The sequence below is a fragment of the Sorex araneus genome, chromosome 3, assembly GCF_027595985.1.
Source record: "Sorex araneus isolate mSorAra2 chromosome 3, mSorAra2.pri, whole genome shotgun sequence".
Classification (NCBI taxonomy): Eukaryota; Metazoa; Chordata; class Mammalia; order Eulipotyphla; family Soricidae; genus Sorex; species Sorex araneus.
In genome coordinates this window covers 1,130,358-1,144,595 of record NC_073304.1, presented here as the reverse complement: position 1 = coordinate 1,144,595, position 14,238 = coordinate 1,130,358, and the positions used below count along the sequence as shown (strand labels likewise).

The 14,238-nt window shown below is 63.9% G+C and overlaps 1 protein-coding gene across 1 annotated transcript in view; it reads right to left on the bottom strand.

Annotated features, from left to right (window-relative positions):
* Nucleotides 1-14,238, bottom strand: part of CDC42BPB (CDC42 binding protein kinase beta) — a 68,628-nt gene that overhangs the window by 24,944 nt on the left and 29,446 nt on the right. Inside the window, 8 exon segments of the mRNA XM_055130146.1 lie at nt 60-139; nt 1,163-1,411; nt 2,935-3,135; nt 3,635-3,728; nt 4,567-4,715; nt 7,273-7,368; nt 8,309-8,392; nt 11,749-11,840. Of these exon segments, the coding sequence (XP_054986121.1) occupies nt 60-139; nt 1,163-1,411; nt 2,935-3,135; nt 3,635-3,728; nt 4,567-4,715; nt 7,273-7,368; nt 8,309-8,392; nt 11,749-11,840 (1,045 nt within the window).

Genomic DNA, 14,238 nt, shown 5'->3' with positions numbered 1-14,238 from the left:
CCGGCCTGACACAGGCTCAGAAGGCGGCAGACCGCCATGAGCGCCAAGCGCAGACGTACCTCTCGGTCGTGAACGTGAACCCGATGAACGGCAGGTGCAATCCAGAGAAGCCAGTGTGAGAGCCAGGAGGCAGGATCTCCTGCACAAAACACGCCGTACGTGAGACACAGCACACGGGCCAGAGGGGCAGGCGCAGGAGCCAGGCGCCACGGCCCTGCCGCACCGTGGGGTGACAAGCACGGTGCTCCTGCAGGGACGCGCAGGCCACCCTGCAGCTGGCGGTGGCGTTCCAGTTTGCTGAGTCGCAACAGCCCCCCTCAGAGGATGTAGAAGTCAGGGAGAAGATCCTCCAGCTCAGGAGGGGAGTCGGAAGCACAGGAGAGACCCAGGAAAGACCCGCAGGAACAAAGGTGTGAGCCTGTGGGCCTGAGGCCTAGGGCACGCGCACGCCAGCCTGCCGCGCTGCCACGCAGGGACGAGACCCCGAGTTCCTCACGGTGTTCCCTTCACCTCCTCAGCCCTCACGGCCTCACGTCTACAGCTGCGAGCAGGCACGAGAACAACCTGACCGAGATGGGGTTTGATGAGCAGCATGTGTGGAGGCAACTGGGGCAAGCCCACGGGACCCCAGGAGCTCGCCTAGCCGGCACCTGCCTTGAACCACACGCAACCTCCCGGGGACTCAAACCTGATTAACTCCTGAGGAGAGAGACCCATGTGCAGACACAGTGGGGAATGCCGCGCGGGGCGGGTGCAGCGCGAAGCCCCAGGCCGGGTTCCCCCCGGCGCCAAGTGGTGAGAGAAAAGGCCTCAGTCGCTACGAGAGGCCACGGAAACGGCAGCAGACAGAGGAGCTATTCACCCACTTTGACTCAACTGTGCAGTTGTCACTTTGGGGGGCGTGGGGGGCGCACCTGGCAGTGCTCAGGGGTTACTCCACACTGCACTCAGGCATTACTCCTGGCGGTGCTCAGGAGACCACATGGGATGCTGGGGATCGAACCCGGGTCAGGCACATGCACGGCAAGTGCTCTCCCTGCTGTGCTATCGCTCCGCCCGTGACTCATGTTAAGGGTGACATTAAGGGCCCTGCGGCCGGGCTGAAGGCACCCTTCCCCACACACCCGTCCACAGGCTGTCTCCTGCCCGAGCGGCCACTCACAGCGTTGCGGAGCATGTCGTCGTCCACGTCGAAGTTGGACGTGTCGGAGGGGCTGCTCACGTCGGGGATGTAGGGCGCCTCGAGGCTTCGGATGTTGTCCCAGTCCAGGCCTTCGAAGAACGCATGCTTCTTGAAGTCCTCGATGCCGTTCTGGCCCAGGCGGCGCTCCCTGGCGCAGATGAGCCTCTGGATGAGGTCCTTGGCTTCCTCAGACACGTCCGTGACGTGGGGAGGGAACTGAAACCGCTCCTGGGGGAGGAAGCCGGGGCTGAAACCAGCGCCACGAGAACTCTCGCTCGGAAGACACAGCTGCCGCCTACTTCCCAGCGACTGGACGCAGGCCAGCGCGTTCCAGGAAAGCAGGGGAGAAGCTGCCTGTTTAGCCCTAGGCAACGTGCGGCCACACCTCGCGAGGAGGGAAACTGCTCAGCACCCCTCCCACTGGCCCAGCGTGGCCCACACGCGTGAGCGGGGACAGACAGGCACAGCCTCCGAGGCTCCGAAACCTCCCCACAGCGCCACCTGCAGAAATGTCAGCACACCTGACCAAGGAAACACCAGCCCTACCTGCACTCCAAGGGACCTGTTCGCGAGCTCATGCACGCGCGCGCACACACACACACACACACGCATGCATGTGTGCGCACAAACATCCCATGCGCTAAAGACAGAGGCCAAACCCAGTCCGACATGAAATCTGGCTACCAGCCGGACAGTGGCCGTGGCCTTGCGAGCCTGAGGATGTGAGTCGGGCCTCCAGTGCAGAGTGCACCCCCGGCCGTGCCACGAGCATCCAGCCACATCTCGGCCAAGTGTGTAAGCACCACACGCACGGCAGTCCCTGCAGGGACGTGCAGGGAAAGAAGCCGTCCCGGGGCGGGGAGCAGGTCTCGCCACCACGCAGGCCGCCCTGCGGCACGGCTCCGGGGGCTCAGGGGCACCTACAGGCTTCACAGGAGCGAGCGTGAGGAATCAGGGCACTCGGCAGGAATCAACCGTCTGGAGTGTTCAGTGAGAGGGGCGGGGGGAGAGGGAGAGAGGGAGAGAGGGGGAGAGAGAGAGAGAGAGAGGTGCCCGGGGCGTCTCTCGCCATCCACACACACTGCAGGCCCTTCCCCCGACTGAAGTGTTTACAGTGCACACAGATGAACCACGAGTGAAATGCAGTTTCGCTGTGGGGAAATGCACTCGGAACAGACACTGCTGGGCTGGGGACGGAGCACACCGCGGGAGGGTCTGCAACGCCCGGTGTCTGCCTCCCCTTACGGGAGCCCGGAGCACAGCTGGGCTGGGGACGGAGCACGCCGCGGGAGGGTCTGCAACGCCCGGTGTCTGCCTCCCCTTACGGGAGCTCGGAGCACAGCTGGGCTGGGGACGGAGCACGCCGCGGGAGGGTCTGCAACGCCCGGTGTCCGCCTCCCCTTACGGGAGCTCGGAGCAGAGCCTGCAGAGATGCCTGTGGTGTGCGGGGCAGCAGAAGTGCTCACACATGCAGGCGATGGGCCGCAGCAGGGAGAGCCAGTGGGGCAGGGGAGAGACGGTGACTGACTAGTAGAGGCACGGGGAGAACGAAGGGGGCCGAGGCGGCAGAGGGACAGGGAGGGCAAGGAAGAGAGGGAGAGTCACCCGCACCTCCTGGGGCCCTCCTCCTCCAGGAGGCCCCCCACCCACACCACCCGCGCCTGTGGCCCGAGGAGGTGGCCAGCACGCCGCTGCGTTCCTGAGTCCTGCCCGTGTCCACGCCCGCCCCCGCCGCGCAGCGCGGGGCTCACCTCGTGGTTCATGATCTTCCCGTAGGTCTCCACCAGGGACTCGGCGTAGAAGGGCGTCTCCCCGTAGAGCATCTCGTACACGCACACGCCCAGCGACCACCAGTCACACTCGGGGCCGTACTTGCCCATGCCGTCCTCCATCGCCTGCAGGATCTCGGGCGAGATGTAGTCGGGCGTGCCCACGGCCACCGAGGACTGGACCTGGGGGCGGACAGGGGCCAGCGCTGACCAACTGAAAGCCTGGCAGACTGTCGGGGGGAGGCCAGTGCCTCCAGATGCAGACAGGACACGCAGCGCCCCAGAGGCACACCCCACACTGCGGCTCCCCGCGCAGCCCCAAGTGGGGCATGTGACAGAGACACAGGGAGCCTGCCTGCGTGTCCCATGCGTGCCCTCTGAGAAGGGAGCCCCGGACACAAGGTGTACCCGAGTCAGCGTGAGCAAAGCAGCGGGCAACACTGTCCCGGGGGCAGCTGCCGGGCACGGCAGGGCGAGGACAATGCGGCCGACGGCCAGTGGCACTCGACGAGACAAGGCCACTGCGCGTCCTCCCGAACAGCAACAGCGCACAGGGCGGCCGGCCAAAGCCTTGCCCGGGGGCCCACCACAGCCGTCCGGCTGACTGGAGGCTCCGGGCCTTAATTCCACCTCAAACAAAGCCAACTCAGAACCAAGCGGGAGCTCGGGCCCAGATACCTACAGTCCCATCGTCATTCATCTTCAGACACGACCCGAAGTCGGCCAGGCGGATGTGCCCGTTCACGTCCAGGAGAACATTGTCGGGCTTGATGTCCCTGTCAGGGAACAGCGGAGATCAGCCACCTCCACGCGGCGCGGGGAGCAGGGCAGAGTGGCCGGTGGCGGGCGGACTGAGAGGCTGCAGGCCGACAGCACCGCCACGCCCCTCCCGGCCATGCTGCTGACCCAGCACCTCAAGCAACGAGACTGGCCGGGGTCAGAAAGGGACAGCGCAGGTGCACAGACAAGCCGCACCCGGAGTGAGGCTCTGGGGAGCAGCAGGGGCAGCGAGGACACCGGCGCCCAGAGCCAGGCCGCGGGGACAGTGCAGGGCACCAGAGCCAGGCCGCGGGGACAGTGCAGGGCACCGGTGCCCAGAGCCAGGCCGCAGGAGCAGGCCAGGGCCGTGCAGGGCATCGGGCAGACGCTGGCGACTCCGGGGCAAACACGCTGCCGCCCCCATGCAGCCCACACTGAACCACACAGGAAGGACAGGAAGTGGCAGGGGCTGTGCCACCTGCCAGTCCCACGGCGGCCGTGAGACCGTCTCGCCTGCCACTCCGAGAGCCTGTTGCGCTGGGCAGGGAGGGGGCGCAGGGCCTCGGGGCCAGCCTGCTCCCAGGACAGGGCATCCCCACAGCCACGCTCTGCGGGGTGCACAGAGCAGACACCCAGAGGTCTCCATGGACAGACGCAGCAGGACAGACGGCCAGCAGAGGGAGCCAGAGGCACGGTGCGGACACTACCGCCAACTGCCGGGCAGGAGACCAGGCCCGAGACGGGCCAGTGGAGTGCTGGTGCCCGCCCCTCTCGAGGCCCAGAGCACGTGCAGGGCAAGCGGCGCCCCAGACCGATGCCCGGGCTCTGCGAGGCACCAGCGGGCGGCACGCTTACCGGTGCACGTAGTGCAGCTGGTGGATCGAGTCGATGGCCAGCACCATCTCGCCGATGTAGAAGCGGGCCATGTCCTCGGGCAGCCGGTCCTCGAACTTACTGAGCAGCGTCAGCAGGTCCCCGCCCACGTAGTAGTCCATGACGAGGTACTGCGCGGGGGCGGGGAGAGAAGGCCAGTCAGCCCCCCGGGAAGCAGGGGACACCTCCCCGACCACGAGCACACTTCGGCAGCAAGATCCCGGAGCTGGTGGCCAGACGGAAGCAGAGAGAACCTTCCAGATCCTCCTCTCACAGGACCGGAGAGGAGGGAGCGACTGAGACCACACAGAACGGGGCGGGAGTGCCAGGGCTGAGCCACGTGGCACGCACGCCTGTCCCCCGCACACGGAAGTGAGCCCCAGCACCGAGAGGAGGCAGACATAGACACGAGGCGCTGCCCGGGGGCTGCGGGCGGGTGGCCTCCCAGAGCCTGCTTCGAGGGCCCCGGACAGGAGGGTCTCGCCCTCACACACTGACGTCCACTCCAGAGAAGAGGGAGTTGGCGACCACGGCCGGGCCAGAGAAGAGGCAGGGGCGGCCGCCCGAGGAGCAAGGCCCTTCTCATGCGGCTTCCTGCCCCTCGCCCGCTGCCTGTGGGGGCCCAGAACGCACCCAGGGGCCCACAGGCAGCGATGACACACCTGGGTGGGCCAGCACGCGGCCCCAGGGAGGGGGCAGCCTCCCCAGGCCCTGGCCTGACCCAATCTCTACTCACCAGGGCTCCTCCTACGACAGAAAGTTTCAAGACTCACGAAGGACACCTCTGTGGAGAAGCCCTCCCTGACTGCCCACCCTCTACCTCGGGGGTCCACACAGTGCACGGAGCAGGCCGGACCCCTATCCTGTCTCCCACACCTCAGCCAAGGAAGCCACAGACGCGCTCTAGCTGGGTCTCTCAGTAGAGTCTTGGAACAGAGAGCGCGCGCGCACACACACACACACACACACACACACACACACACACACACACACACACACACGGGCACGCACATGCTCACACACACAGACACACATGGGCACAGGTGGGTATATGCACACAGACACAGATAGGCACAGGCGGGTGTACGCACACGCTCACACACACACACACATGCATACATGAGACATGCACACAGATATACACAGACGCACAGGCATGGGAAGTATATACACACTCATGGGCATGCACACATGAGACATGCACACAGACATACACACACAGACACAAGTGGTGCATGTACATGTTCACAGACACGGGTTCAGGCAGGTGCATGTACATGCTTGTACATGCTCACACAAAGACACACGGGCATGGGCGGGCTCATGCACACACACACAGGCATGCATATAAGAGACACGCACAGGGGACTGGAGCGATAGCACATCGGGTAGGGCGTTTGCCTTGCACGCGGCCGGCCTGGGTTCGAATCCCAGCATCCCATATGGTCCCCTGAGCACCGCCAGGAGTAATTCCTGAGTGCAGAGCCAGGAGTAACCCCTGAGCATCGCCAGGTGTGACCTCCCCCCCCCAAAAAGCAAAAAAAAAAAAAAAGACATGCACATATCATACACACAGACACAGACACAGACACGGACACAGGCACACACACACACACACACACACACACACAGACGGGCTGACCACAAGCTCCAAGGTTACGTGCAACCATGAAGCACCTGGTCTGCAGACCCAAGCGGGGAGGGTCGTGTGCCCGAGAAGGGGCAGAGCACGGGGGGAGGGGGGGCCAGTCAGCGCATCAGAGAAAGGCAAGATGGAGGGACCAAGCGGGCAGACGCCCCGGGCCCAGGTCAGGGGAGGCCCTCCTGCAGGGAGGACACAGCTGGCCCCTTCCACAGCCCACGGAGTTCAGAGGGCAGGGGCCAGCCTGCCTCCGAGGGCAGCAGAGGTGGGAGGCGACCCCCGTGCCCTGCTTCCGCCAGCACCCCGACTGAGGAGGCAGCAAGTATCTCCACCCAGAACAAGCCTGACCTCAAACGCCATTCCCCTCCGGCCCACAGGGACAGTGACGGCCCAGAAACAGGTACCCCAGCAGGCTCCGGGGGGACAGTGCCAGAGCACGGGGGACCTGGGCTGCTCCTGGGGGAGTGATGGCCCTGTCTCCTGCTCCAGGGGTGGGCGGGCAGGGAGAGATGAGGGCCAGGCCTTCAGCCCGCCTGTCGGACCAATCACAGGATTAGAAAACCCAGAAAAGCACCGGGTCCGAGGCGGCGGGCACCGCTCAGTGTGACACAGCCCGGCCTGGGCAAGGGGCCGCAGGAGCCCAGCCGGTCACTCGGGGACAAGAAGCCTACACAGGAGGCCGAGTGGCCAGTGCCATACACAGGTCTGGCCCCCCAGCCCGACTTCCTGCAGGCCCGTTCTGTGGGCACCCGGCTCAGAGCCTGTGGAGTACCAGCGCCCCCAGGAGTGCACCCCCACCCCGCGGACGGGGCTCAAGATGGGCAAGGCCACGCACCAGAGACCACACGCTGAGGTGGCCCACTGGCCCCTGGAAGGAAATCCGCCCCAAAAATCTACATGCTCTCACGGACAAGCGGAAAGCGCCCCCCCGCTGCACCCAGGCTGCCCGCAGGCTGGGCCACCCCTGCCCCGGGCGAGGCAGGGGCGGGAGCGCTGGCGTCAGTGCCGGGCACGGAGCAGAGCCTCAGCGAGGCTGGCAGACGTACCAGGTGGTTCTCGTCCTGGAAGGCGTAGTGCAGCGTGGTGATCCACTGGCAGTCCCCGTTCACCAGCACGTCCCGCTCTTCCCGGAAGCAGGCGGTCTGCGAAGAGGGGACGCGTCAGCCGCAGCCCGCCCCCCACGGCGCCCCGACCCTCCCTCACCTCCCAGACCCCGGGGCCCGGCCTGAGGCACAGGGGCTGAGACTGTGTCCTCACTCTTGTCGGGGCAGGGGGCCTCCCACGGCCCTAGCTGGGCACTGCTGCGTTTCTCCCCCACAGCCCAGTCTAGGTGGCGTCCCCAGAGAGCTCGCTACGGGACAGACCAGGGGCCACCTCCTACTGCACCGGACAGCTGCCAATGAACGGGGCACTGCTGGGAAAATCCGCACACGAGAGGGGCGGGACATGTGTGTGACCCCAGGAGAGGGGCGGGACAGTGAGTGGCCCCGGGGAGAGGGGCGGGACAGTGAGAGGAGAGAGGAGGCCCTGAGGCTCCCAGTCCCGGCGCTTCTAGAAACCCTCCCTGCTCCGGCGAGCTCCTGACCGCCCCCCCTGGAGCAGGTGCCGAGGCCTGGCCCCGTCAGCAGAGCTCCCAGACCCAGGGAGCAGCGGCAATTCTAGGGTGTTCCCGAGGGTGGCCCAGTGCTCAGGAGACAGCGGGGACAAGCCTCTGCCAGACGGCGGGGGTGTAGCAGTGGGGGACATTCCGGAAAGGGGGCAGAGAGAGGAACGCAGGACAGAGCAGGCGGGAACGGGGGGCTGCGAGCGGGTGCTGCTGCTCCCCTGAACAGGAGGGACCCGGAGGAAGCACAGGGGTCCGCGGTCCCCCCTCCCACCCCAGACTGGACACCGCCCAACTTCTGGGGGCCCGAGTTCGCTAACTCCTTTGGCAAATGGAGCCGAGTGTGGCAGATACTTCTGGCTCCCAGACAGGCCTGGATCTGGTCAACCGCCCTGCCTGGGCAGGAGGGGCTGGTCCCACGGCCCCCTGGGGCTGACCCATGCGGCACGACCAGTACCGCTCACGACCCCTGTCCTCACCTCTGCTCTTTTCAGCATCTCCCACTTGTTGAGGATCTTCATGGCATAGATGCGTTCCGTGTTCTTCATCTTGACAACAGCAACCTGGAAGAGGAGGAGGACCATGACCTCGAGCAAATGACAAGCCTTCCCCAGGACAAGTGAGTCTGAATGCCGGAACAGCGGCTGTGATGGCAAGTCAGGATTTCTCTCTCTTTTTTTTTATTTTATTTTATTGAATCACTGTGAGATAGTTACAAGCTCTCATGTTTGGGTTACACTCTCACAATGATCAAGCACCCATCCCTCCCCCAGTGCACGTTCCCCACCACCGATATCCCGGGCACACCCCCCCTTTCCCACCCTCCCCCTGCCTCCGTGGCTGACAGTATTCCCCATACTCTCTCTCTACAGCAAGTCAAGATTTCTGCCCAGAGACGGGACCTCAGCTTGATCACTCAAAACCGGCAGTACTAAGAGACGCATAGGCGGCAGGGGAGGGTCCCCGGACCCCCACTCTGGGCCTGTCTGGAAGTTTCAATGAGAAGGAAACCGTGGTCACTGGCACCCACTTCCTGGGGTGCTCTTGGCCCCACGGTCTCTGCAACAAGCAGGAGCACGGCCTGACGCAACCAGAACACACAGCGGACAGTCTGTGAGGACAGTCTTTTTTTTCCTGTTACCCACCTTTATAATTTTTATTTTATAGAGTAAAACAATTAAGGGGTGCAATGGAGGTCATATGTGACAATCATGTTTTGTGCTATGAAGCAGGCAGTCCAACCCCGGTACTCAGAGTTCTCGAAGGAATTGTTTTTAGACACATGAACAGCAAATATTTGTGGTGAAATATCAGTGTTCAAATGGGGTCATGTAGGGGCTGGAGCGATAGCACAGAGGGTAGGGCGTTTGCCTTGTATGCAGCCGACCCGGGTTCGATTCCCAGCATCCCATATGGTCCCCTGAGCACAGCCAGGGGTAATTCCTGAGTGCAGAGCCAGGAGTGACCCCTGAGCATCGCCGGGTGTGACCCAAAAAGCAAAAAAAAAAAAAAAAAAAAAGGAACCAAATGGGTCATGTAGCTGTGCACCAGTGCTGTCGGTGGGCCCCCCGGGTGGCTCGAGAGACGGTCACCTTCTCCCAGTCACCTCTGCCACCCGGGACCGGCTGGAAGACTAGAGCCGGCACAGTCTGCGATGAGCCCCTGCTCGGCCGGGCCCTCGCGGATGAAAGCCCCGGCGGTGGCGGCTGCTGTGCTCGGCACGGCACAACGGCCCGACAGCCAGCACCGCAGCCAGCCTCCGAGGCAGTGTGCCCGCCGGCCACCGGCAAACCAGCGCAGGGCGAGAGAAGGGAACGCAAGCCAAGAGCGCCGGGCACCCCCCAGGCTGACTTCAGTCACTCGGGGAAGAGTACGCAGCCTTCCGGGCACGGGGACAGACAAGGGCAGCCCGCTGCTGCCAGGACAAAGGACAGGGGGCAGGGGGCAGCGGGAAGGAGTGTCCACGTGCCAGACCACGCACCATGGGAAGGACAAAGCAGCCTCTGACGTGTGGGGCGAGGAACCCGCACGAGCGCGCACACATACACACATATGCACACACATGCACGTGTGCACACAGACAAGCAGGACGGTGCCCAGACCAGAGGAGAGCAAGGAGAGCAACGGGGCAGGAGGCCGAGGGCCCGGCGCGCCCTGACCACTCGTCCCCGACTGCAGTGGCGCCTACAGTGGCTCTGAGCAGGGTCCGCTTCTTCTCCGCACAGGAATGGGAGCGCAGGACCGAGCAGCCGGGCACGGAGCCTCGGGATTCAAGCCCACCCTCAGGGCCTTGGGACCGCTGGCCTCGGCTCGGCGCCTCCCTCCAGCCTTCTGTCCCAGGGCCACGCCGACGCGCGGCCGCTGTCTGCCAGCTCTCTCCAGCCCCAGGAGGGCCCTGGGCGCTGCCGGGCGGCCGCCCTCACACAGGCTGATGTCCGAGCACCGCCCCAGCCTGCTGTGCCCGGGAGCCAGGAAGGCGCGGTCAGGCTCAGGGGCCGGGGCCCGGGGTCAGCTCAGCATCCAGCCAGGCGTGGCATGGAGGAGGACTGAGTCTGGGCCCTGGCTTCAGGGTCCCCAAGCATGGTCACAGTCAGGGTGGCCCCAAAATGAAACAGCCAGTGTGCTTCAGGTGGAATGCGATGCAACAGTGCAACCCATTGAACAGTCACCCAGAAACACAGCTGTCTCACACACACACGCACACCACAACCTAAGGACACACACACATACATACGCATGCACGCGCGCACACACACACACACACACACACACACGACCATGACCTAAGCATGCTCGCACGCGCGCGCACACACACAAACATACACGACCATGACCTAAGCATGCTCGCACACACACGACTCAGGGCCCCTCAGTCGGACACTGAGGGACACACACGGACACACACACATACACATACACACACACACACACACACGACCCAGGGCCCCTCGGAGGGACACACACACACACACACACACACACACACGACCCAGGGCCCCTCACGGACACTGAGGGCCCTGCAGACCGCAGCCCCCAGCCTACCAACAGGGAAAGCGTATCAGAACCACACGAATGGAACTCCGGGCCCACCCGCAACAACGCTGCCTTTCTCCTGTGCCCGCGCAGACAGGTGAGCCTGGCACCGCGTGGGGAAGAGAGCCAAGGGCGTTCACTCGAATCCAAGCCCAGAGAAGACTGCAAGGAGCCCCCACGCACCCCCACCCCCCTTCGGAGAGCAGCCAGAGGACTCTGAGGAGGCCTGGAGGGCTGACGGGAGGCAGCCCCGGTGGGCCGGTCCCAGCGCTGTCACTCATGCCTGGGGTGGAGGGAAGGAGCGCCTCTGGACAGCAGGTGACCCAGGACGGCAGAGGAGGGCCACTGCACTGGGCAAGCTGGCTGAGGGAGCGGGGGGGACGTGTTCTGGGGACCCTCAGACGAGCACTTCTCCCGCCCTCTGCTGGCAGTCTTGGACACTTCCCTTCCGTGTGTCCCACCCACCGTGTGGGTGCCTGAGTGAGGCAGCAAACACAGGGGCTGAGGAAGCCCCCCAGGCATGTGACGGGCCCCCCCAGCTCCGCACACACCCGAGCAGAGCCAGGAGGAGCCTCAGCACCAGGACGGCCCCAGACTGTCCCAGTGCCCGAGATACCTGGAGGTTCTCCAGGACAGGGTGCAGGCCAGGGTCGCCAAGCCCCAGCAACGTCCCCAGGGCGGAGCGGCTGGGTCGGGCCTTGCCAGGAGCTTCCGGCCTGGACGGCGGCACACACCCTGAGGACCCAAAGGCCCTAAAGGCAGCTGTAGGAGCCTGAGCCCGGCGGCCAGCAGGGAAGCAGCGCCGTGCCAACGTCGGCGACCGCTCAGTCCCGACACGGCCCGGGTCGTTCTCCAGCCCTCGCCCTAGCTGGGGCACACCGCTCACCTCACCGAATGCTCCTCTCCCGATCACTTTAATGATCTCGAAGTCTTCTCGATGCAGCTGCATTTCCTTCACCAGCTGTGTGAACGGCTTAGCTGTGAATTTTAAGAAAGCAAAATTACCGATTTACCCCAGGAAGTTAGTACTATATAAGAATGTCACGGGGGAAGGGGCAGAAGAGGCGCACGGCTGACCCAGGCTTACTCCTCAGCAAAGACCGTGCTGATCCCCGGCAGAGCCAGGAGAAACCCTGAGCACCACCAAGTGGGCCACCCCACCCTGCCAAAAACAACGTCACTGGACACTCCACGAGCCTGACTCTGTCTCCAGTGCTCGCTCTTTAGGGGCTGGAGTGACAGCACAGGGGCTCAGGGGCGTGCTGTGCAACCTGCTGCCCCGAGTCTGGCCCCCAGGCCCCCAAGCACCACTTGGGAGAGAGGCCAGCTGTCCAGCGACCGTCTCCAAGTGGATACTTTCCTGGACGGCTCTATCTCGTAGCTGGCCACCCGCCGCCCCTCACAGTAAACAGATGCAGACTGGTGCCGACGATCAAACCTCGCACAAGTCAAACACCCCGATGGGGAAGGGACCCCACGGTGACCTGGAGGGGGCCTCAGTTAGGACAGAAGTGCCGTCCGCCTGCCTGCAACGGACGCTACCCCGCAGGCTGACCATGGGAAACGGAGCCAGGTTTGAGGGCGGGCACCCGGGTGCCCCTTCTGCAGGAGGCATGACCATGCCATTGCCGGGAGGTCCAGCCAAGACGCGGTCACCCAAGGAAAGGCGCCGCCCAGCCCCACCTGCCAGGGGTCCTTGCCTGCCGAGGACTCTGCACTCGGCCTCCGAAGGGAGCCTTCCTCACCCGGCCCCAGGGGTGCGAGCCGCCCCAGAACCATGGGGTGACCGTGGGGGACTCCCCAGCGGCAGCGCAGAGCCACGGGGTGGCCACAGAGCAAGGCTGGCGCGAGGCCCGGCATCTGCTCCGCTCCGGAAGCCCCACGTGACACTGACTCTGGTCTCATCACGAGGGCCCGTGAGTCACGAGAGGACCTTGACCCACAGGCCAGAGAGCGGAGGGCAGGGTCGCTGGAAGCAGAGGTCAGCCCTGGAGGTCACGCCCTGCCTCCCGGGCGTCAGCAAGACCGCATTCCCCCAGTCCACTCGGAAGCCCTCCCTCTGGCCTGGGCTTCTGGAGGATCGGTGGCCTCCTCTGTCCCCTGTGAAGGGACATCCCACAGCTGCCTCGAGCCGGTGAGGCCACACTTCCCTTGCACAGGGGCACCCCACACTCAACATGCACCCCGCACTTCCAACCACGTCCCCGCACCTGCCGGCAGTGCTAGGGGCCAAGGCTGAGGATGCTGAGGAAAGCGGGGTCTCTGTACCGCTCAGCTGTCAACACGCAGCGTTCCCCAACCCGAGCCCAGGCCTCAAAGTGTAAGTGGGGGAGCTAGAGAGAGTCCAGCGGGGAGGGGCTGGAGCGACAGCCCAGCGGGGAGGGTGCGTCCCTTGCATGAAGCCAAACTGGTTGGACCCCTGGCACTCCATATTGTCCCCCGAGTCCTGCCAGGAGTGATCCCTGCGTGCGGAGCCAGGAGTAAGCCCTGAGTACCACTGGGCATGGCCAAAAACAAAATAAAAACAAACAAAAAAAGTAAATCCGATTTAAATGGGAGGGCATGCGGGGCTCCACAGCTGTGCTCCAGGACCCGCACGTGGGGCCCCGGGCCTGGGGCCGGCGGGGTGCAAGGCAAGAGCCTCTTCCACTGTGCTCTCCACACGCAAGGTTTAACTTGTCAAGTCTCTAAGCTGCAAGTCCGCGACAGAACCTTCCAGCACAGGTCTGGGCTTTTCACGGTGCCGTCCCCCTCAGGACGCGCTCCTCCAGTTTCCTGAGCCACCAGCTTGGAAAGGCCAGTGCACGTTTTATTGTCACTACAGAAATCTTGTTTTGCTTTTCTGGGTCACAGTCCGAGGTGTGCTCAGGGGCCATATGGATGGTCAGGGATCAAACCCCAGGTCAGCTTTGTGCAAGGCAATGCGCTACCTGCTGTGCTACTGCAATAGAAATTACTTTTATGCATTTTATTTTTGATGTAAAACAGATTTTATTTGGAGGTTTACTGAAGGAGAGGAGGAGGGAAAACGAGAGAGAGAGAGAGAGAAACGTCCCTGAGAACTCGGGTTCTGGCTCTTACACACACCCAGCACTGGATACGGAAGCATGGAGGTACACGTCTCAAGAGGGGAGATGCGGGCAACATGTGCTCAGGCACCGCATGTGCCTGGCCACGCGGGCACAGCAGCACATGGTCAGGCAGCACATACACCTAGAAATTACTCTTAGCAGAGTTATCTCCAAAGTGACAGCACAGCACGTAGGGTGTTGGCCTTAGGTAGGCTCAACCCCGTACCCCATATGGTCCCCTGAGACTGCCAGGAGTGATTCCTGAGTGCGGAGCCCCGAGTAACCCCTGAGAACTACCAGGTGTG